This window comes from Takifugu flavidus, chromosome 3, assembly GCF_003711565.1.
Source record: "Takifugu flavidus isolate HTHZ2018 chromosome 3, ASM371156v2, whole genome shotgun sequence".
Taxonomy (NCBI): Eukaryota; Metazoa; Chordata; class Actinopteri; order Tetraodontiformes; family Tetraodontidae; genus Takifugu; species Takifugu flavidus.
Genome location: NC_079522.1, coordinates 2,359,491 through 2,383,476, shown reverse-complemented (window position 1 = coordinate 2,383,476; position 23,986 = coordinate 2,359,491). Strand labels below are relative to the sequence as shown.

At 52.9% G+C, this 23,986-nt stretch overlaps 1 protein-coding gene across 50 annotated transcripts in view; it reads right to left on the bottom strand.

Moving 5' to 3' along the window:
* The window catches only part of LOC130522885 (receptor-type tyrosine-protein phosphatase delta), a 185,191-nt gene that overhangs the window by 28,494 nt on the left and 132,711 nt on the right, over positions 1–23,986 (bottom strand). For 13 of the 50 annotated variants that reach the window (XM_057027696.1, XM_057027713.1, XM_057027703.1 and 10 more), the window contains 7 exons: positions 14,937–15,085; positions 13,799–13,940; positions 5,443–5,631; positions 4,211–4,219; positions 3,672–3,689; positions 1,720–1,830; positions 406–417 (listed from right to left, as the gene is read on the bottom strand). In XM_057027696.1, coding sequence (XP_056883676.1) covers positions 406–417; positions 1,720–1,830; positions 3,672–3,689; positions 4,211–4,219; positions 5,443–5,631; positions 13,799–13,940; positions 14,937–15,085 — 630 coding nt within the window. The remainder of the gene's footprint in view (positions 1–405; positions 418–1,719; positions 1,831–3,671; positions 3,690–4,210; positions 4,220–5,442; positions 5,632–13,798; positions 13,941–14,936; positions 15,086–23,986) is intronic. The other 37 variants (XM_057027698.1, XM_057027714.1, XM_057027692.1 and 34 more) reach the window with 9 other exon arrangements.

The following is a 23,986-nucleotide window of genomic DNA, read 5'->3' as shown; positions in this document are numbered from 1 at the left end:
TGTGGAGTTTCGCGTTTAGCGCTCTCATGACTTCCTGTGCGGGAACATCTGCGCCAGGAAGCGGTGGGGTGGGGGGGTCTCAGAGGGACGAGTTGTTGTTGCCGGTAACGACAGAGGATCGGATTTTCTTCTGAAAACTGCGATTTGACAGAAGACTACGGGGAATATTCAGCACCGCGATGCTAACACTGCTCTAAAGTGGAGATTTCAGAATTCCTGAGATCATCGCAGGAATAAAGAGGCGACAGGGTCGATGCACGAGCACGCTCGCTGCCCCCCCCACACCTGAAACATGCACAATGAACAGCTGGATCTGGATGAACATCTGACAAAAGCACAGGAGCACAGTGACTCTGGTGGCACGGAGATCAGGTGTCGTGTGGAAACAAGTGAAAACACACCAACCTTCTCGCAGCTCTGAGGGACGGAGGGAAAGTTCAAAAGGAGAGGAGAAAAACAAGGGACACACAATAAAAAGGACATTTTTTAGGCGTTCAAATGCTTCGGAAACAGTCTGAAGGACGCTGTGGCGGTGGCGCAGGGGGCCTTTGTGTCTCCGCGGGACAGCCGGGAACGCCACCACGTCGGAGCGGCGGCGTTTCAAATTAAAACCTTTGGTCAGGAGATAACGAACAAAAGAGGAGCCCAGGCTTTCAGGCCACTCTTATCGCACGCGGAACATATTTACTTTAATAAATGCTGCTTTTAATTCTCCAAAAGTCTCGCAGGTCTTTGAACGCCTCGCTGTGCAGGAGTTGCTACGTTCCCACACGCCACGACGGGCCAGAACGGAACAGTTTCGCATCGTTTCCTCCACCGGAATAAAGATGGGATCGAAGCGCTCATCCGTGGAAGGGATGGAAGTATTTATGCAAATCTGGCTAATCACTGTGTGCATATCTTTTATTAACTCCATTAAAAGCGGAAACGCTGCTGTATCGGCCGCGCTGGTTCACTCCGTAAACGCCACGGCGGCGCCGCTGCCCTCCGATATGGCTTCCTGGGAGGGCGATGCTCTGGAGACTGGAGGTTCAGGTCTGTTCACACCTGGATCGCCTGGACTTATTCAGGAATAAGGCGGAGTTTCCAGATCGGGAACCAAATGGGGGAGTACGGCTAACGGTGGCGGTTCAGGTGGACGGAGTCACCAGCGGGATCTGGATTTTCTCCTGATGATCTCGGATCAGGAATAAAGGATAATCCAGGTGAGAACACCTGCGCCGCAACAATTCCAAGGCAGCGATTGACTTGGAAAACGCAGTAAGGGAAAGTGTTGGAGAGAAAACCGCGACCGAATCTGTCAGTCCTGACGTTTACCAACTACAGCCGGAGGTTTGGGAGGCTAATTTATGGATCGCTCGAGGACCCGAAACACTGAAAATGAATTCACCCGCTGCCGTTTCAAGCGCGCCGAGATTAAAAGTGTCTTCCCTATTGATCGGATGGGAGAAGAGAAGGCCACGGGAGAAAAGAGGAGCAAGCTCGTCCACGTTTACCAGCGGAATTAGTAGATAAACACAGCAGGCAGACTGGCGGTCGGCGTTCCACTCGGGATAATCGACGGGAAGGGTCGGGAACATCAGTCGCAGGTTCGGTTCGATGCAGGCGAGTCAGAAACATACTTACGCGCTAACCGGACGAGCTCCCTCCGACGCTAACGGCTGAGCGAGTTCAGAGTGTTTGGGAAGCGTGCAAACACAGCCGGCGCCACGTTCCTACCTCTGACGTAGAGATTGGCGGGGGCGGAGTAGCGCGTCCCGTCGTTGTTGGTGGCCACACACTCGTACTTGCCCTGGTCGGACTCTTCGCTCTGCTCTATCTGGAGAGCTCCTGGTTGGGAACAGCAAAGGGGGCAACAGAGGGGCGCCGGTGAAATGAGGCCGACGAGCGCGGCCCACAAGCACAGATCAACAGGAAATCTCGCGTTTGACCTCGGGGCCGACATCAGCCACCTCCGGCTCTAGCTTTTAAGCAGTTGGAAAGTTTACAGGAAAAAAAAAAAAAACAAACCAATGTCTAGATTCAATGTCTGTAACCGTAATCCCGCCTCTAAGGCTACGGGCTAACGGCTACGGTTACAGCTAGGCTTAATTTGGAGCGCTGCCGTCCTCCTGGAGGCGAGCAGTCGCTGCCATGGCGACCTCATGCACAACACGGCGTCAGAAACGCGGAAATATTCGTCTTTTTAGCAGCAATTTCTGAGAATGCCAAAATGAAACAAACACAGAAACACTCAGCCTGAAAGACCGCGTTTTGGTAAAATTAGCCGCTTTTATGGTGCCAATATGAGTCAAATCATCAAATTTGATGTGGGGACGAGCCCTTAAATATACAACATGTCACTGGACGGGTCAATATGGGGATGAGTGATACCGCTTCAGGGAAACATGGATCAAACAAAAGAGGTTAACAGTAGAAGAAAGCAGCATAACAAGGGAGGACGAGTCGGAAGAAAGAAATTTAGGTCGGCTAGGATTTAGCATATTCAATCACAGACTGAGCTGGAGCGTTCACCCGTCAGAACCAATTTGGACTTCATCTAGGTGAATTCGTGGTCAAAAATGGCAGCCCGTTCCCAAAAAATGACCAAAAAAAAACGCTGCTTGTGCATGTGGAAAAATGTTCAAGTATTAAGGCAAAACCAACATTTTTACCCTCTGGAACAGAAGGATCGACATGCAAATCTTTGCAAGAAATGTATGTCGGCACAACTTACAACCTTCAGACAACCCTTAGCTGAAAAATAAAATGCAAGTGTATTAGAAGACAAAATTCAAAATGTCGGCTTGAGCCGCCGACAAGAAGGTAAACCAACCACTGCTTTAGCTTCTGAAAGCTCCAAAAGACACCCATAAAAATCCACCAATGGGATCAGCAGTGTGGTGTCACATGACCATGGGAAAAATGGCTTTTATGCATCAACAACTCTGCAGCACGTCGCATGTCGCACAGCAAAAATGAGCCAATGGGGTCCTCGCCAGACTCTACTGTGTTTGCCTGAAGAAAAAAAAGTCAAAAAGTAAAATGTTCTCCCAACCCAAGAAAAGCAAGAAAAATAGGAGAAAGAGGGGGGGAAAAAAGCACCGTAGGAACTTTATCAAAAAAGTGGTTGTTTGGGCTTTTTTGTAGAGAGGAGAGGAAAGCAAATAGAAGAAATGGAAACCAAAAATATCGTTGCAAAGATAGAAAGAATTGTTTGGGAGAAAAAAGCAGAGGATGTTGTCGTCAGCGTGCCCGCGTGATTCCACGGCATCTTTTTAGTGCTGAACAAGAACAGCTAAGGGGGGGAAAAATGCTTGGTTGTTTTAGTTGGACAAAAAGAGGGACACATGATTCGCTATGGTCAAAAAGAAAAGGGAAAAAAAATGGGAAAAATATACCGAAAAAAAAAGAGGAAAAAACAATTGTCATTGGATATGCTTATCTGAGCCAGGGCAAGCATATCACAAGTGATGTGGACAGGCTCTTTAAAACCAGAGGAGAAAGGAAGAAGACAGAAAAGATGGAACACGGAATTTAGTCAACCAAACAGGACAAATCAGGAGGGTCCGTGATGGATCTGGTGCCGGTAAACAGGACAGAGATGGAGGCGATACCGTGGATGGATGGGTTGACAGCAAGAATGAATTTGGATTATTTTCATTCTGTGAACGTCAGTTCAGCACTCTTACCTCTTATTGGTGTACCACCTGGGTGGATAATATGAATGCAAATAAGATTAGAAAGGAGAAGCATTAGTACGAGGAGATAGAGGCTGGGGGCTTTGGAAGAAGAATCAAATTAGATTTAACAGGCTATGTAAATAAAGCTAGCAGAGGAGAGAGAGAGAGAGAGAGAGAGAGAGAGAGAGAGAGAGAGAGAGAGAGAGCATCATAGACACGTCATTGGTCAGAGTAGCACTGGTGTAGCCTCGGGGGACGTGGACACACCTACAGCACATGAGACCCCTCCTGCTGGACGCTGCCCTCAACCCTCCTGAGCTGGTGTGTGTGACTGTGCTGGGTCAGTGAGTGAGTAACAGTCGGTCAGTGCTGCGGGTTCTGGCGCTAGCTGACCGGCTCGAGGTTAGCGGAGGTGTGTGTGTGTGTCTCTAGCAGGAGCCCCTAAACTAGCGTCTCTGTTAGTAAAGGCATGCCATGCTTTTTAACACTTGTTGGAGTCATGAGCATTAGTGAGGGGGGTGGTGTGTGCTTTAGAGCTAAGCACTTACCAAAGGATTCTGTAAATTTAGAGATATAGAGAGAAGAAAGACAGCATAAGAATATATTCTCGGAGCGAGCTTGTTTCACAAGGCTTGGTTAAAACTCTACGTGAGGTCAGTTTTAGCACAGTTCTGTTAAAGAAAAACAGCAGCGAGGAGGTAAAATGAACAGAAGAAGAGCTGGGGACAGGCGGTCAGACATGAGCGGTTAGCTGCCACAACACCAACGCCTCTCCTGGTTCACATCCAGATCCTGGGATTAGGGCCCAACCGATGCGGAGACGCTCTGCTTTGGAAGGAAGCGGCATCTCGGCGGACCGGGACGCCTCGTCTCCGGGAGCCGCATAGCTACGCTGACCGGTCGCCACGTCAGTCGCGTCACATCAATTAGCGCCTCCAGCCGGCGTAAAGTTGAGCTTCATCAAAGCTATCTCGCCCCGCGGCTTTAGCTTCGGCCCTTTACGCGCTACCTTTGCAGCTAGCTAGCTTAACTGTTTGGTCTGCGAGGTAAATGGCCATTCCGAGAAATAGGTCTAACAAGCTAAACGCGGCGCATCTCGCCTTTGAGTGAATTTTCAGTCAGTAAATAGTAGCGATCGTCCAATCAACTGAGCTCATTAAACACTAAATCAACTCTGGATCGCGTCAGAGCGCCCCCTGCTGGACAAACAGTAGTACGACATATTCAAACGAGCATCTACTGGTCTCGTTTTGGGCTACTGGCTGATCGGTTAGGCCCCAATTAAAATAAAAATAGGCATTAAAGTGTTAAGAAGATTTAGTTTGTTAAAGAAGCTTGTTTAAAACAGATTTAGTCAGAGGAAGTAAAACAAAATAAACATCCTGTTTGGAAAATACGCACTCAAATGAAGCCGAATGTTGACTCGCGTGAGCAAAAAAGGAGAGAATGGAGAAAAGAAGACCGCACCGATGCAGCGGAACCAAAAAGGCCAAAACGATGATTAGTTCTAAGGAGTTAGAGCGATGGGGGCAGAAGTTAAACCAGCAAACACAGGGGGGGCAACAGTCCCAACAGCTCAACACAACACTGGAAGACAAACAGACGACACACACCGGGATCTACACACAGTAGAGGACAGGAAACAGGAGAAACAATGCCAATACCTACAAAATAAAAGAAGCCAAATGAAACGTTAACTCATGGGAGGAAGAGGAGGATGAAGAGGACAGATCGAGAGAAGCCCCTGTTCTGAGACAGGCTTGTGTCGGAGGAGGCCTACCTGATCTCAGCTGTTTGATACGGCCGTTGTTGTTGGTGGTGTTGACGGGGAGGAAGTCCTTGAACCAGGAAATGTCGGGGTCTGGGTTGCCGCTAGCGGCACAGAGCATGGTGGCGGTGCGCGTTCGCTCCACCACTTTTAACTGGGGTCCCATGTCAATGGTGGGGAAGCCGGGGGGCAGCTGGTCCTCTGCGTGGAGGAGACGGGTGTTAGACACCTGAGGAAAAGACCTGAACCGCTTCTGCTGGGAAGTGACGGGGGGGGGAAGGGATTCCAACAGGGAAAAACTGGGAACACTGGGAGTTCAGACTGAATGTGTGCATGTGTGGATAAACCGCAAGCCTCAATGCTAAGCTAATTTCTTCCTGGCTTTGGCTTCATGTGCTCAGCCTGGGGTTTCTTGGATGATGGTTAGCTTTGCTAACGTGTGCTGATGCTCGCGCTCGCTAATCGCTGAGGTCGTTTCAACCAATAAAAGCTAATCAGGACTGCGGAGGAAATATCGTTTGGCTCGCAGGAAGTCGCAGCAAAACTCGACTGGCACGCCGGCGAGGTTTATCCGCACCTTTTCCCGTCTCCCTGCTCTTGATACGGCTAATTCATGTCTTCCCTCGCTCCAGTATGATTTAAACTTCCATGAGGCAACATCAGTCTGGAGACATCAGCCAAGCGACGACCGTGGCCGCCTTCCAACGATGCTTTCAGATATCTGGCACCACGAACCGCTCGGGCGGGAAAATCTTCTCACAAAGTTAGAAAACTCTGCCGACTCCAGCCGGAGTTCGCGTCCCCGCCTGAACCCCCCCCCCCCCCACTGACGGCTGTGGTCGTGTTGGCGGCGGCTCCACCTGTGTGTTCTGACGCGATCCATCATTTTCTCTCCTTGTTTGGATTTTTCTCCGATCTTTTGTTTTTTTTCCCAGGCTTTTCGGACGTGTTAAAGCCGAAATAACGAATCACGTTATCGGAACAACGGCTCCCAGATTGTGCAGAGGTGGATTCTGCCACAGGAGCAGCACAAGAGAGCCGTTTCCTTAACGGCCTCAATCTGCTCCGATCTTTGTATCCTGGGGATTTTTAACGGAAATCAGCCTGAAAGTCGTTAGTTTGTACGATAAACTTGAGCGAGTCCAGGTTGACGTCCGTCGGAGCTGGAAGATGAGCTTTAACGGCTAAAGTTTTATTATTATTTTAAAAATCCACCCTATAAAAGACCTGGCGAGTCAAGGACGGCCCGGGACGAGGACGCGTCCCGCTCCACGGAGCCGGATATTCAACAATGAGACGGAAGCAGGGAAACGCTGAAGTCACCTTCTGCAGAAGTGCTGAGCACCGGAGCCTGATGGGAAACCGCTCCCAATGACAATTTGCACACATTAGCCACCGCCGCGCTATCGCGCCGTACGAGCGCCCGGTGCCAAGAGTGGGAGGAGTTTCAAAGGGACGTTGGCTCCAAAAGCTGCCGAGTCAGCAGATTTCTGGACGCCAACCCGAACCATTAGCAGATTATATCTATTGATCATTAATAGCAAATACGACCCCGAGTAGCATCGGCTTCTCCTGCATGACATCAGCGGCTATTTCAGTCCCAAGGTGCCGCTAAGATTCACGCACGAAGCTCAACGTGTTCACCGGAAAAGCAACGTTCCGGGAGCGCAGCGATCGGCTGCTCCGGGGGAACGTGGCGGCCCGACTCGAGCGGCGGCGAGGCGTTTATGTGCGGCGCACGTTTACGAGGACTGAAGCGTCACGTTTATAGACTGGAGTTCATCACGCAGCTGCCAGGAGCAGGCGGTAAATCTAAAGGGATGCTAGCTGAAAGGCTGACAGCGACGGTTTAAAGGCTCGTTTCCCTGCGTGCAGCTACGGCTAAGCGGCAACAGGAGAGAATCACCGCTAGCGTGAGCTGTGAGGCTAGACGTCACGATCTTGGGGGGCTTCTCCGAGTAGGATTAGCATGTTTGTATTCGACCACTAGGCTACGGCTATCGGTAGCTCTGCTAAGGTCAGGAAAGGGTTCAACCTGCCGTTAGCCTGAGATTTGTTCGCACCCAAAACACCAATTTTAGGTGTAAAAACATCCCAAAGTCGTGTTTTGTTAGAAAAAGGAGCTTCGGGGCTAACTGGAGCCTCAGTGTTAGCACGCTTCGTTATTTTTAATGACCCGAGAGTTCTGGTGAAGCAACAACTCAGCCAGTAACGAAACGCTTCATGTGGCTTCGGCAGCTGACTTTTCCGCATTTGGCCGCGCCATCAAAGAATCAAAGCTCTCCGTGTGTTGGAGCACAAGAGGGATCACATGTTGGGAATTATGGCAAAATCAGATCCTCGGGTCCAATTATCACGGATTTTAATACCTTTCATGTCTGAAATAACGCTCGACTCGGGATTGAAGAAAGAATAAAGAATTCCGGAGAAAAAAGGCTTTGTTGTAGCAGACAACATCAAAAAGATGGACCTCATTCCTCTGGGAAAAACCTGGCAATGAGGAAGAAATGCTGAAGGTCCGAGTGGATGAAAGGTCCTGGAGGCGTGCCGGGTCACCTTTGGGGAGGAATACGAGCGTGTGTGTGTGTGTGTGCGTGTGCGCCGGATCGTAGAAGTGTGGAAATGTTGGGCAGAAATGATGCCTTAAATTACTTTTTATTTACTTATTTTGGATTTTTCGATGTTCCCAAATGAGACTTTTAGCCACAAATGTCCGCCGCCGAGTGTGAAGCTGGTGTTTATTTTCCCTCCATTCTGAGCCAAATCCAGGACCTGGAGGACTTCGGGTCCAGATCCGCCCAGAGTTCAGGTGCTATCGATGCTAATCAGCACGTGGGCGTTGGCGCCTTCTGTCGTTTCCCCTCTTTCAAAAGTCAAATTAAACCGAATGAACGCTTTAAAGGGAAAATAAAGCCGAGTCATGGAGGGAAGAGTCCTCTGGAACAAAATGTTCCGTAGAAGCTCAGCTGATGCGTTCAAGCGCTCTCGATTAACGCAGGAAGACGCAGTTTGTGGGTCCGTGCCAGCACCTCCCCAGAGGAACGTTGGGTGGTTGGAACCTCCGGGTCGTCGGTGAATATCGCCGCCGTTGCTCAAAGAGCCGATTTCCTGTAATGGAGTGTGAAGAGGCCCAAATTCCACCGCAGGTCGAAGTGGCACTAAAGCTCTAAACAGGTGCTTCAGCGATCCGGCGGACAGATGTGAGGAAGCGGCGGGCCCCGCGGCGGACCGTGGCACGCCATCCGGCTCCCACTAAAATTTTATTTCCTGGTCGCCCAGAGGAGCACGTCGGGAACGAGCTGTGAAATACTGTCCAGTACTGTGTTGTGCAACGCCCCAGCCGCCGTCGGGAACGGGAACGGCGAAGACGCTCCGGTAACCAAGAGTTGGCGAGACGCTCGGGGTGAAACGCGGCGCTCTCTCCCGGTCGCTTCCTCCGTAAATCCTCTTTGAGGTCCTGGAATTAACTGAATGCTGCTTATTTGTGATTAAAAATCCCTCCCGAATGTTTGAGATTCCGAGGAGACATCGGATCCGTTAATCACCAGAAAGCCCTTCCCACGTGAACCGTCGGAGCTGTTCCTCATCCTCGCCGACGCCGCGGCGCTAACCTCCGTCAACAGCCTGGAGCAAACCAGCTAAATGAGCCGTTAGCATGTTGCTAACCTGCCCCGAAGCTGCTGACGCAAAGGTTGTACGACGTAGTCTAGCTTTGAAACCCGGAAAACCTGCTTCCTGGTCAGGAACGGCAGGGGCGCTACCCCCACCCCCCCCACCCGGAGTGTTTTAAAGGGATGTTTAGCGAAGCCGCCCGCGATCCGTCTCTGTCCGTCTCCCGCCTCCTGCGCCTTCTGTCCCTCTTCACTTTGCATATTCCATTTGCCGGCTGTTACCTTGAGCAATGATTCCATTTTCTTCGGAAAAAAGAGGGAAAAAAGAAACGGCAGCTCATTTATTTAGTTGGGAGGAGAGAAAGAAAAATGTAGTTTTCCTCTTGTTATCCGCAGTTATGAGTTATATGAGAGGAGGGAAAAGCGAGTGACAGGGCGCCGCTGCTAACGCTAGCGCGCGGCTAACCTTAACAAGCCTCGTTCTGTTTGCCTCTTTTATTAAATCTCAACAGTCCGTCAACCCTCCTTTGATCCTCCTGAATTGATTATGCATTCGCGGAAAGAACATGTCGGGGAATAAACAGCCGCGTGCTAGCTTATCCTCGCTGACGCCTCCACCGCTGGCGTGCGCTCGCTTCTATCGTTCACGCTTGAGCGCGCTCATCCTCTTAAAGGTCCAGTGTGCAATCATCTATTGTCGGTTGTGCAAAAACAAGCTACGGCGTACAACATTAGCATGCTAATTCCTGTTACTTTTGTTCTGTTAGCATTGATGTTTATATAAATATTGACAAGGGTCCTCCAACTTGTTAGTCTGCCACGATCGGCCACATTCACCTCGTTAACATTGTTAGCTATTTTAGCGCTCGTGCTAATGTCGCTTTTATCTTGTTCTTTCAGGTGGAGCTGGAGAGAACCGGCAACCAGGTGAGTCGCTTCGCTAATCTTCATGTCGGGAAACGGGGCGGTCACTTTGATCACGCGGGCAACGTTAACGCCCACATTGACGCGATTTAGAAAAGTCTGTTTAGACGGGATTGTAGGTGTGCGCTAGCATGAAAACATCCTGACAGCCTCAAGCTAATCCTCTGAACTTTAATCGCTTTTGTGCGTGACGGCGGGTGATGTCTTCGCGGGTCACAGCCCAGGACGTTAGCTCTCACGCGCCGTATCATCAGCGTCTAAAAGTCGTGCACTTTAAATGACTGAGGGAAGCGAGTCGGAGCGGAGGGGGAGCGCGCGTAGCGTAGCATGGCGCAGTTCAATTATTGATACGGCTAAAAAGCTCGCTGCAGGACAGAGGAGGATGCAGATTATTCACGCTTGCTAACGTCCTGCAGAGCCGACAACTCGCTGTTCAAAGAGCTCTAATGGAGATCTGGGGTCACATCGGGGTTTTTAAATGAAGCAGACGGCCTCTCTTCCCTCTGGGGGTCACGGCGGGCGGCCATGTTTGCGTTCACTCACGAGGACGCGGAGCACGGCGTGCTTCCCAGAGGCGTCAGCTTGGTTAGCTCGGCGAACCTACGGCGCGGAGCTCGCAGGTTTTGCCCCCTTAAAACATCTAATTAATCGTTAAACTTGTCTCCGCTGTACCGGTGCGGTAACGGCTAATTACACCTGAAGCTCCGTTCTTGCCCGGGTGCCCCGGTTGTAGTGGGGGTGGGGTCAGGAGGAGCGTGAACGATCTACCTGGCTCAAAGTTGACATCAAAGGAAAGAACACCCACCCTATCGAATATTAGGCCCCTCCCACAACGCTAATATCAAGGTAGCCTCTTCCTCTGCATGCCACAGCAGCTCCCGTACACTAGCTAGCACTGTTAGCGCTGGTTCGTCGCCCCATTGATGCTCATGGCCATAAATAACCGTGTCGAAGCGCTTCGTAGCTGAACTAAACGGCAGCGGACCGCGCGGGCGTATGCTAGCCGCTCGCCCCTTTCTGTCCGTTTTGTCCGGGCCAGTGATCACAAACAAGGATCCATCCCGCAGCACTCAGAAACAGCTGACGCGGCAGTTAGCTTCCCCAGCTCTCGGAGCGTGACCCGCTTTTGGTGGACTCGCACGTCAAAGGAAGGAACGACGTGTTGACAAAACGGGTCGAGAGGGCCGGCTGGACCAAACGCCCCCCCCCACGGGGGAGGATGTATGCCGATATTCCCATAACTGCCTTAACCACACGTGGACCAAATATCGCAATTTGTATGCTAATGTTCCGGGCTACAAGCTAAGGTCCTTACATTCAATTCCAGGCACGAGATGATTAAAATTCTTAACATCGGACCTTCAACTCATCCAGGATTCCAGCCTCTTTTATGAAGTCTGGAGAACATTTTCCTCATAACAATAACAAAGAGCGGAGCAGTGCATTGTGGGTGAATAATCACTTATCGTGTAGCGGCCTGCGCTATTGTGCGCGGAGATGATCTGTCGCAGCGACACGGCTCCGCCCGCGCCTCCGCAGCATTCCATACAAATGGGAATAGCGCACTCTGTTTTGCCGTCACAGGAGAGTGGCTTCCCATTTTCCGCTCCCGCTGTCAGGTCGCGCACGGCGGCAGAAGTTTCACTTCCTGCACATGCAGGAAGTGGCTGCTGACAGCGGAACGGAAGCACGAGGGAGCCGTCGAAAACCTTAATCATGCCGGGATCATGAACTGGAGCGCCGGAATCCACACGGTTCTTTTCCGTGTTCAAATATCCGAACGAGGTGTTTAAACGGGATCAGATTTTACGTCGTTCCTTAATTTTCAATCCTCTTTCTGTCGATCTTCATTAAAGAGCCTCGAAATGAACAGACGCGATCCTCCAACGAGCCCGATCATTCCGGTTCCAAGCTAACACCTCAGGCCAGCGGCTGGCGGATCTCAAGCGGAACGTCGTTACATTCCGGGGTTCGCCTTTTATGCAAATGTCTTCCCCGAGCCTGGAAGTTCTTGACTAATGGCTGCTCCCATCAGGTCGGAGGCCAAACGGAATGCTAATATCCTCGCGCTACTTTGGATTTGTCACTTTGAATCCTCTCTCCTCGTGCTCTTCCTTCATGGAATGAGGCGTCGGCCCTGCGGCGAGATTCCCTCAACAGATGCTCAGCTGCCGTTTCTGCCCAAATGGAGTCAAGGAGTCACTTTCGGGGGATCCGGAATAGCGGACTATCGGTTCTCCTGGGCTACTTATCTCCATCTTTGTGCTCCGGATCAGTTTTTCTGCACTTAAAGGAGCCAAGCGGCTTCGGGAAACCTTAGATAACGTGTGTTAGCGACTATATGGAATCATTTTGGAAGCTTTCAGCTGCTCTAAATAATAAATGTTGCCCTTGAGGCGACCTTGTGTTGACGAGCTTTCACTAACTAGCTTAACTCAGTTGTTGCTAGCGAACGTGCGGAGCCGGCCGACGTCTCAAACGATTCCTTTTTTCTTTTTTTTTTTAAATTGCTGAAATTAACAGTCAGAAGCGGCTCAGGTCAGAAATCAGCGTTGTCGTGGCGTCAACAATCGCGTCGCCACGTTCGGCTAATTGCTGCTAATGGACGCAACGATACATTAAAGCGCGCGTGACGGCGGCTCTCAGCGAAATGAAAGTCCCGTCTGTTTGTGGGGAAATAAATCCATCCGGACCAACACCGTCGGACCCAAAAGTGTCCCGTCAATTACTTACAAAGCTGAGAGGCGACAGGAAGTGACACGGAACCGCTTCCCTTCTGCACGCCGATGGAAGTGGGGGGGGGAACGCAGCGAAATGGTCATAAAGATGCTAATGCTAGGCCACGCAGCCGGGACGAGCTGCTGCAACCTTCTGTCAGCTGAGTTTTACACACGCGCGCGCACACACACACACACACCACACACACACACACACAACACACACACACACAACACACACACACACACACACACACACACAGAGCAGGGCAAACAGGGCAGCGCTGCATGTGAACGCACCACCTTTCCCATTCATTCGGCCTCTAGAGAGCCTGCAAAAGGTCCTTTGTTGTCTCGGTGGAGATAAGGAGCTGGTGTGTGTGTGTGTGTGTGTGTGTGTGTGTGAGTGTGTGTGTGTGTGTGTGTGTGTGTGAGTGTGTGTGTGTTTTCCTTCAGGATGGAAGCCCTTTCACTAGAAACTCATTTGCGATGTTGTGTAATTGTGGTCCATGATGGAGCGCTCCCCATTCAGCCGGTCCGGGCTTTTCTTTTTCCCCTCCCTGGAAAACTGTATTCCTCATTTAACAGCCAAACAAGTCCCGTCTTGGATAATCGGCAGCCTTCCGTGCTCCTCGCCGCCGCGTATTTGCCTCTGAATGGGAGGTTTTGTGTCATCGGGATAACGTTTGAGCCGTGCATTGTCAGAGTTGTGTTAGCTAGGGACCAAGAGTCGACCCCTGCTGCCGGATCTGTTAGCCGCGGTGTTGGCGGTGGTCACGGACCCTCGCTGCCGTCGAGTATCGGCGTTGAGATGAAGAAAAAAAATGACCGGAATGATTTAAAAATTCCTGCTGAGCATCAAACCACTGCAGGCTAGCGCCGGACGGCCATTTGCATAATTTAAGTGGCGTCTTAATTACGAGTCTCTTAGAAAGAGAATCTTAGTGGGCTAAATGGCTAATAGGCTAATTCTTATCAGGCAAGAGGAAGCAGCGTGAGGGGCTAATTTGGCGTGAAAACAAAAATGGGACAATGCAGTGAAAAAGAACTTACCTGCGCTAATCCGAGGCGCTAGTTTGGCCAATTTTTCTATGAACGTTCTGTGGGCGGACCTACCACGTAAAACAGTGAGTCTGGTGGTGGCGCTCGTCTCCCCAACACTGTTGGAGGCGACGCACTCGTATATGGCTTCGTCTCGCGGCGTGCGCAACGGCTGGATTCTGAGCACCGAACCGGAGCCGTCGTCGAACTCTATCACCTGCAGGTGCGAGAGACAGGATAATGTTAAAGGAGATTTTTTTTGGTTCACAGCGAGGGAGCCGCCCACAAAACACGTCAAAAACACGTCAAAAACACGTCAAAACACGAAGAGTGGACACAGGAAATGAGCGCTGCTCGTTTCAATTGGAAGAAAATTAGCAAGTCTTGACTGCGGCTAACGTCTGAGAGTGGGGACGGGACGTAAATGAGAAACAGACAGTCAAAAGTGTCTCACGAAGGACAGGACCGACACAGGACGCTGACAGACAGGTGTTTGTTTGGCTTCTGCAGCTTTTCTTCTTTTGGTTTTTGTTGTTGCATGCTAGGTGTCGTATACTCACTGATTCTTAGCCTTAATTCAATCTCTCTTTAGCACTGAGGTAGACGTCGGTAAACGAAAGGCTAAAACATTAGCGTCTCACACTCGCACCAGCACACACACTCGTACAAACTGCACATTTTTAAAGTTGAAGATGCAAAAATTAGCAGCGCGCGTGCGCCAGCCAAGCAGTGCGGTTCAAGCTAGCAGCTGGTGATGCTGGTTTAGGGATGAAAATGGGTGGGGTGTTAGCATTTAGCGCAGCGTGAACTCTGATAAGACGCGATGTCAGCAGGTCCGGGGACGCATCTCCGCTGGAAATCGTACCGGTGTTTCTGATGGGCGTCGAGTAGATCAAAGCTTTCCAGAGTTCAAAGAAGCATCGCGGACATGCCTTGAGATGATGATGTCACAAGGCAACGTGCACGAATGGTTCCTGGCGGTGACGTGCGCATCTGGGTCGGACCATTTCCTTGTCTTTCGTGTCGTTCAACGTGTTTCCCCAGATCTCGTGATTCGCTAGCGCTTGCTAACGCGTGGTGGCGGGTGGGTGGGTGGGGGGAGGGGGCAGCGAGCGTGCGGGGGTGTGGCCAAATGGATTCTGCGCTAGCGGAGCCAGAAGCGGTGAAACATTCCAGCTTAGTCGAGCATTTTACATCAGAACAATAGACCTAATACCTCAAATCTCTGGTTGCTGACTTTCTTCCCCTTCTTGTTCCACACGATCTTCGGCCTCGGATCGCCGGTCGCCTGGCAGACGAAGGACGCCACCCCTCCCTGCACGCCTGTTTGGTCGTTGGGGGTTCGTAAAAACTTTGGCGGCGCTGTGGAGACAGGAGGCAGAGACGGTTAGCAAGCATGCTAATGAGCGCGGACGGATTATTCCACACTCGGCGAGCGCTAACGGAGAAGCGACCCACAATCCTGAATGTGTTGTGTTTCCTGAACGAGCAGCGTTTGTGTCAGAGAACAAAGGCGGAAAAATCAAAGCAAATCTGGCGGTATTGTAGCGCCGCGTGCTAGCTACGGATGCACTAACGAGGCATGCAAGCGCTGGACGAGCTTCATCTCATCAGACGCCGATCTGGACGTCCCTTTAAATAGTCCCTCGTCCCCGAGGTCAGTAGCGACGATGCTAATCTCCCCAACGGCTGCTGGTCCAACCCACAATGTGGTGGCGTGGAGGCGAGCGAGGAGCAGAGCGGCTCCGCCCGGACGCTAACATGGACGCATCCGTTTAGCTCGTGATTATTTTCACTTTTTCCTTCAGTTCCATTGAATCTCTTGTTCTTGTGACGGCCTGTCGATGCTCGCGAGCTAACGCTACATCACAAGTACTGGAAAATCAAAGAGTCTTCGGCGGTCAAAGGCAGGGATCAAAGCAAGCCGCCTCCCCTGTGATCACGCGCTAATTGTTTGATTCTGTCCGGCTTTTATCGGCGCCATCAAAGCTAATTTCCAGTAGCGATGATGTCGGATTGCTAACTCGGGGACACCCCGTCCCAGAATCCCCCAAAAGGTGCGCGCGCACACACACACACACACACACACACACACACACACACACTCAGCAGGATGTGTGTGTGTGGTGGGGGGGGCGAATTAACCTGTGGGAAGCAGAGCACCCGCAGGGCAAAGGAGTCAGGAAAATCACCTGATGGCTGCGTCTCGCGCACGTGCGCGCGCTCACGCTCGCGCTCCTGTCAGAATCCCGGGCTCCGTCCGATGGGTGGACGGCGAACTCGACACGGTGTAATTTGCACGCCGCCAGAAGCGCCATTATATCTGCATTTGCACGGCAGAGGCGTGGCGTCCCGTTGGCGCCCGTCCAGGAGGGGCTGATGGGTAATTGATATGCTAGCGCGGCTATTTTCACTCGGGGAGGCCGTCCATTACGGCTGCACCCTGCGAGGACGCGTACAGGAGATCAGGGAGCGGGCGAAGGAACGCCGCCGCATAATGGGGAGCGATTGAGGCGTGACGTGGAGGTAATGGTGTTTTCGGAGACGTGGCTGCTGATAACGCTTTCATACCCCCGCCGCCGCCGCCGCCGCCAGCTGACAAACGTCCATTTTGTCGGGCTGAGCCGGGGCGGCGCTGGCGGCGGAGGGAGGCTTAACGGACAAACGCCGTCGTCTCCTGCAACACAAAGGAATCTCTCTGCAAGCGCGCGTCGATTCCTCCGTTAGCCTGTTTGGAAAATCAAGACGGCACAAAAGCCGCGGCGCATCGAGCTAATTAGGTGGAAAGATGAGAGCGTGTTAGCGCTCGCTAGCTGAAGGTCCGTGAAGGCCTCCGGTGGAGCCACGTTCTGATGGGGGACCTCAGGAGAACCTCCGTCCAGTTTACACCAAACCTGCGTGAATTAGCATCCTGGCTAGCCACCTGTTGACCCACCGCTTAGCTTAGGTGTTGCTGTTGTCCTTGGTTCCTGCTGGTCCCCCCCCCTACGTCTGCCAAAGCTAAGCAAAGCAAAGAGCGACTCAAAGAGCGAAGCGCCATTAAAGGCCGTTAGCATCGCGCTACGACGGCGGCTTGATTTTCACAATTGCTCTGACTGACGTTTTCAATTTCATTTGCATGAAAGGCGCCGTTTCCTCTCCGAGCCGTCCAAGTCGCCGGCGGAGGCGGGGCTGCACGCCGCCACGTCTCGGACGTGCGGAGTCAAAACGCCAGTTAATGAGGAGCTGCTACAGGAAGTGAGGTGGGGGGGGCTGTAATTACCCGTCTGTGCTAAAATGCTAACACTTTTGTAATGATAAACACACATCCTCATCAATGGCAGGAACGCGGCGCCTCTCTGCACCGATACGATAAAAAAGGAGCCTTTTGTCGCGTCGAGGAAACAAACTCGACATTGTGCGTCGCACAAAAGGAAAAACAGGAAGGAAACGGAGCTTAATTAGGAGCGGCGCCCGTCGGTAATCCGGCCTTAAATGGAAACTGGAATTCTTATTGCAATTAGAGATGACTTGAAAACGGATCCGACAACGGAGCGATGCTTAATTACTGGATCGGGACCAGTTCGTTAATTTGCTGCAGAGGTTCCTCCGTCAATGTCGCACCGCTCGTCACCCATGATGGCGTTCAGAACGCCGCCGCCGCCGCCGCCTCGCCCAGAGTGTGCCGGCTCAGCAAAACTGGGGATGGAGAGACCCGGGAGCGCGCGGCGGTGCTACGCTAGCGGAGCTACGCTAGTGGAGCTAGCCTGACGTGCAGGTAGCGACGCGTTTTAGGGTGGTGAAACGTGCACCCCGCAAACGTGCACGAGCCTCGGTGGCAACGGCAGCAACTTCAGAAAGACTGCCTGATGTTGCTGACAGGTCTACTCAGGATGGGGGGGGGGGGGGCTCCTGGGCCACATTGATAAAGTGTGTGTGTGTCTGGGGGGGGGGGTTCTGGAAGTGTGTATTAAATAAATATGAGGGTTTATTTATGGAGCAGAACTTGTTCCTCAGCAGAGTTGGAAGCTGAGAGCTACATTATTTAATGATGAGCAGATTCATGAAGGTAGAAACCTTTTACAACGCCCCCCCCACCCCCCCCCCCACCCCCCCCACCCCTCCCCCCCCCCCCACCCCCCCCACCCCACTCCCCCCCCCCCCCCACTCTCCCCCCCCCCCGGAGGAGGGATCCACGCCGACACCTAATAAAAGCGGCCCCTCACATTTCAGGCTCCGATCGTTGAACTCTCAAACCAGCAAAGATGAAATATTACCGACCAGGAAGGGGGCGCCGCCGAGCTCTCGACCCCCCCCCCCGAAGACTCGGTGTCCAACAGATCCCCCCCCCATCTTTTTTTCTTTCATCACTCGTGTGCAATTTGCGCAAATCCTCACGTTTCCCGTACGAGCGGGAAAATTTCCATTTGTTTGTCTTGTTTGTCCCCCCCCCCCCCGGTCTGCCGGAGAGCGAGGAGATAAGTAATTCTAATTGTGCGGGTTTGCTCTGTTTGGTCTATTTGCCAAAGGTAATTATCTGATAGGACGGCTGAGGCCGCCGACACAGGAAGCTGCTGGTCGGAGCCGCTGTTCATTAAACGGCGCCGCCGCCCCAAAATGGCCGACGGTTATCACGCGGAAAAACTTGAAAAGCTGTTGAAAACGGCGTGTGGGTTCGCTGACCGACGTGGAGATAACGAGGCCAGGGCATTCCGAGCCATTCCACGCCATTCCGACACATGACGGACGCTTTACGTCCCATTGATAAAGGACGCGCCGGCGGGCGCCGATGCGGTCGGTGCGGCGCCGCCCGACTTTTCCACCATAAACGTGACAGGATTGTCTAGGAACTCAGCGGAAAAAGCTCGCGGCGTTCTGCAAAACATTCCAAGATTCCCGGCTGACGTATTTAAAGGGAGGGAACTGTCCCGAGAAAACGCCGCCATCGCCGGCAGATGTCCCAGATCTCCTGGTTGCGGCGGCCAAACGGGAAACCCGGACCTCCTGATTCCCATTTTCCCCTCAAACTCTTTCCTGCTCAGAATCCAAGTGAGGAGTGCGTCCGTGTCCCAACCTCGCCTTATCGTTAGCCGCGTTCCTGCTAGCTCCACATGGAAATAACGTCTTCCGCTGAAGAACCGCCCGGTATCAACCGTGAACCCCTGAAGGGACCGGCTGAGCCGGCGTGTCCGGGCGGTTCCTTTGAAGAGCTCCAGATGGGACCCAAAGGAGACGTTCCGGTATCGGGGTCAGACGTGGGCAAGCGGCACAGCGCCGCCCTGTAGGAGCACTGGAGCCACGACGGCAGCCCTCCGGGGACGTCGCTAAAGGCTGGGATGTGCCGGCATGGAGGCGGTTCCCCGGGAGACGGCGAGGGCGCCGCCAGCCTCTCCGCAGCTACATGTTTCCAACGTGGTTTCACGCTGCTGCTCCGAAAACATCTCGTGTTTCTGGAGGAATCCGGAGTCTCCCGTGATTAGCGATTAGCTAAAAAGGGCCTCAGAAGAGTTAGCGTTGGAGGCGATGGACGCGAGCTCGGTTGGGGAAGCGGAGCGCACCGCCGCCGCGGTGGCGTTTGGGCTGGACGAAGCCCCGATGCTCCGCCTGAGACACACCAGGAGCTAAATGTTCCGAGCTTCTTCATGAGGATCTTTATAAGGATCCTTTTTTTCCAATAATGAGGAATTTTTTATCTCGTCTGGAGGGAAAAAAGGGGGGTTTCTAAAGACCAGCAATCGCCTGCAACCCTTGAGTGGTTGGACGGTCAAAAAGGCGCCACGGCAGCTAATCCAGCTAACGCTGAAATCCCCCTGCACCCCCCCCCCCCAGGTTAGCCTCTATTGCTAATCAGTAAGTGTGGCAGTTAATCTAATCCAAGCAAATATTATCTATATTAACAGAGTTACCGCGCTCGCATTAGCATCGGCTCCGCGCACGAGGAGAACTTTCATGGAACAGATGGCGCGACATCAATGCTAATGCTAATGTTAGCCGACCCTCTAGTTTAAACCCTGATGTCGCCTGATGTGGAGCGGGAGGACGGAGCGGGAGCGGAGCGGGAGTCCGGACGGCGTTTGTGTAATGTGGTGTTTACAGCACAGATCTCCTCGCTGTCCTTTCGGAGCGCCGGTCTCGCTCTGCGGCGTCTCCCGCCAGTCGGCCCCCATTAATCATCCCACCGGTGCGGCGGCTTTGTCAGGCCCCATACATCCCAGCGCCTTTTCTGCCCGGGCAGGAAGCGGAATACTCGGAATGAAAAGAGGGGAAGGGGAAAAAACAATTTTCCGTCTTCCTCGACACTGAATCTGTCAGGAGGGGCGTCGGGTCCAGATGAATTAGATCCGGTTTTGGGGCCATTTTTGTTTCCCTTCAGATTTTTTTTTGTTTGCCTTTAGTCCTTTACGGCCGTCCCGGATCGATCCGTCACCGCTCCGTCTCCAGGAGTGCCCTCCTCCCCTTCCCTCGCTGGGAAGCCATTAGAGCATCTCGGCATTCTGGTCCGCGCCTGCGACATTCCTCATCTTCCGTCCTTTTAACTGCCCCTGCCCAGCAGGGGGCAGCGTCGGCAGCGCCCACCCTCATGAGAGAGGCCCCGGAAAATAACCGAAGGAAACGGAGCAAACGGGAACGTTTGCGAGGACGCCAGAGGAAGAACACTCACAGATGGCGGCGAGGAAGTGGAAGCGGTGACATGGCGCCGTGCCGGTGCCACCTTCTCCTCCCGCTGTATTTTTAGCCCTGCTTGCAGTGCTGTTTGTCCAAACACCTCTCCTCCAGATATTAGCATAGCATCGCACCGCATGCTATGCTAATTAGCCGGACAACCGATAAAAGAGACCCTGTCGGGAATACCCGTTAGAAAGCCGAGGCCTGTAATTATCGGAGCGTCGCCACAAACGGGAGCGAATCGATGAAGCCAAATGTTAGGGCGTTTGTTATTGCGATTATTATTATTGTTATTTGTTACTGGTTGGGCGGAGCCTGCCTGGGTTAGCCGCCGCTAGCGTCTTCTGCGCGCGCCTCTGACTTCCTGTTTGCCCTCAAACCTCAACAAAAGGAGAAAGTCGCCCTGAGAAATGCAGAAAAAAAGAGTTTTTCCCGTCTTCACTCACTTCCTGTCGATACTCCGCCGCCGCTCGGCTGCTGTGACGCCGGTGGAACGAGATGAAGGCGCCACGACGGACCCGTGCGGATTTCAAAGGCGCCGCACTGGGAGGCGTGGAGAAACAAAAGTGACTGTCTCCCAGCAGATAGCAGCATCTCCAGATAAGAGCGGCCCGCGGTGCTGCCGGGCTTGATTTTGTTTATTAAAGTGCATTTCCTCCAAGACCAGCGCGTTCCGTGAAGAAACGCGTCCTTTTCCTGCGGCCCGTCAGCGAGACAGGCGTCACCTGGGTTTATTTTTAGCGGGAGGGTTTTCCAGAGCTCCTGATCCGCTGCTTGTTGACAGTAATAGGGAGTAAAAGCAGATGATTGCAGACGAGATGTTGGTCATCATGGTTCCATTAGGTGCCCACATGCTCTCCAGATAGCAGCAGATAGCTGCTAATGCTAAACACCGCCACAGGGGTGTTTGGAATGTTTCATGGGAGCGCAGAATCCCGGTTCCACAATCCACCCTGGAACCCTCGAAGGCTCCACAGGGGCTGTTTCGCTAACGTTAGCTGTGCACCTAGCCACTCCAGATGCTAACAGAGCTTTGATAGGGTGCAGATCTTTAGGGGGATACTTTAGCGTATGAGCGCGACTATGCTAGTGTGCGGAAGCTTGTCAGTGTTTTCCCTGGTTAATCTGATATTTCACCGCCCAGCGGGAATCCCGGATCATGTGGTCCATGTTTACACGCCGCTTTACTCGACCCCTCCGTAGCCTCCGTGTTTATTGACGCCTTTTATTTAGTCGTTACCGCAGCGCTGAGTGCTACTGAGTCAGATCTGCTGAAGATGCTACAATTTGGCCAAATGGATCAATACCACTTTCCTCCTGGGACTTAATGGGCAAAATCGCCGTTTCTGTGGAAACCTCAGTGGACAAAGGAGAGGAATTCTCGGACCCCCCCGCCACTGAGGGATCCGAGGACAGGGCCATTCTTACATGGAAGGGGTTCTTAAAGTATCCGTGTTGGCATAAATCCTGACATCTTCTCCCACATCCGTCCGTATGAGCTTCCTCGTGCGATAAATCCAGAGATGAGTGGATTAACGGAGGGCTGCGGGATTCTCCCGGATCGAACGGGAGAGAACTGAGGAAAAAGCCCGAAGAAGACGGGGAGATGTCCAGCACGCCCCCGATTACCTTCGCTTAACCGGAAATCTCCATCGTGACGAAGGTGATGAAGAGGATGAAGAGGATGAGGGTCATTGATTAATCCAGGAGATCCCGATGAAGGCCGTGGAATATGGCACCGGGGGAGAGGAAACGGGCCGCTGCCGTACCTCCGATGGACGCTGCGTGCACGTCCAGGGAGGGATCCGTGCCCGGAGCGGGACCAGAGTCAGGGAGCAGGGGACGCCGGTGGCCAGGAGGTCCGACCACGACTGCGGTCCACACCTGCTGGTCCCGGGCCCCCCGGGGGGACAGGGCAGGCCGGCTTTAACGCTCGCGGAAGCCCGGCAGATTAAAGCCGGGCCGGCTGGCGTCGCTTCCCGGTGTTTAAATGCCGGAGCGGCGGGGCTCTGCCAGCCCCTTCATGGCGACTTCAAACCATTTGCAATTTTGATTTTGGGGCCTTTGTTTTGTCAATATTGCGGCTCCGACGCCCAGATTGGACCGCGCGGCTAAATTGCCCCTCCATTTTCAACTCAATGTGCCTCGCAGAAGTAAGTGCACTTAGATACAGCGTTGGGAGAAGGGGGGGGCACCCATTAATTACCTGCATCTGGGCCAGCGTGCTTTTTCCCCGGGAGTGGGCGGGTGGGGAGTGCAGCGAAAATTGCTCAGCTTTTGTGCGATTCTTCGGTCTAAGTGCTGCGACGCTCCGACGAGGCTAATGGCCTCAAATAACACGCCCGGGCGTCGTGGCGGCAGAAATGCACATTCAAGGAGTTAATAATGGGCCTGACGGCGCCTTTAAAGCTAATTGCATGTACGGTGTTGACACTGAGTTGTGCGAACAATTTCAGCCGGAGAAAATGAGCCGCGGTCGTTCGACCTGCGAGCGAAAAAAAAAAAAAAATAAAAAAGAACAAGAAAGGAAAAAACCCGCCATCTTGCACGGCGCCGATAACATTGTTTTTATCTGGCGCCCCGCGTCCTGTCACAAGGTCTTCATCCAAGTAGCGAGACGGTAATTAAGCGCTGGCAACCGGCGCCAAGGTGTTCGCCGCACATCTCTGTCGAGCGTGAACGTGCGCTCCCTCCTCTTCCCGGTCGCTATGAAAGAGGAACCGCGCGTTTGGAAGTGAACGAGTGGAGCCGACAATGAGATTTCCACTCCAGCGGCGTCCGGCAGCATGATGAACGAGGCGGCGGCGGCGGCCAATCACGGGCGCCGGAGCACAGCGCTCTCGGAGGCACGTGAGCGGCCGCTCGGCTTGTGCGTGCAGGCGAGTTAGCAAACGGGCGTGTTTGCAGGCTAGCGCCGCGTGCGAGTATGAAAGGGAATAGTCTTAATTTAAATCAAATTAGCATGCAGGCAAATTAAGCAGAGGGATTTAATTTGAGCTGTTGTAAAAATGGTAATTTCAGAAGAGCCCAGGAGCTCATATGCAAATGCGGCGCTGCTTTACAATAATTCGCATTAGGTCACGCATGCATAAAACACACATATTACACCGCCACGCCATCAGAGGATTAGCGAGTCGTTGGCGTCTCGGACTCGTTACAAGGTGATCCGGGTCGGAGGGGCGTCGGCTCAGGCAGGTGTTCCGTTGTGTTCCGACACAGGGATACGGCCACCACCGTTCTGCCTCCCGTCCAATCAGGTAGGGGCGTAAAAAGGCGGCCATCTTGGCGTTCCCCCTCCCCTCGTCCTCGTGACGACTTAAAAAGTGTCGCGTCAATACACAATTTGCCGCCTCGGCCCCCGTGTGGTTCGGCGCTGATTGCGGGATCAAAAGGATTCGATGTTATGCGCACGCTCGCGTGCACAGATGGGGGCGGCGACGAGGGCGGCGTGTTAACGTCTTAATGCTCGGAGAGGCTGGAGGAGATCCGTCGATACTCGTTTGACGCGTTAAAGAGAATCAGGCCGGGACGCCGTCACCGGCGAAGGGAGGGATCAATTAAAATGCTATTAGGCCCGGAGGGGGGGGGGCACGGTGGGCCGCGGCGGCAGGCGGCGCC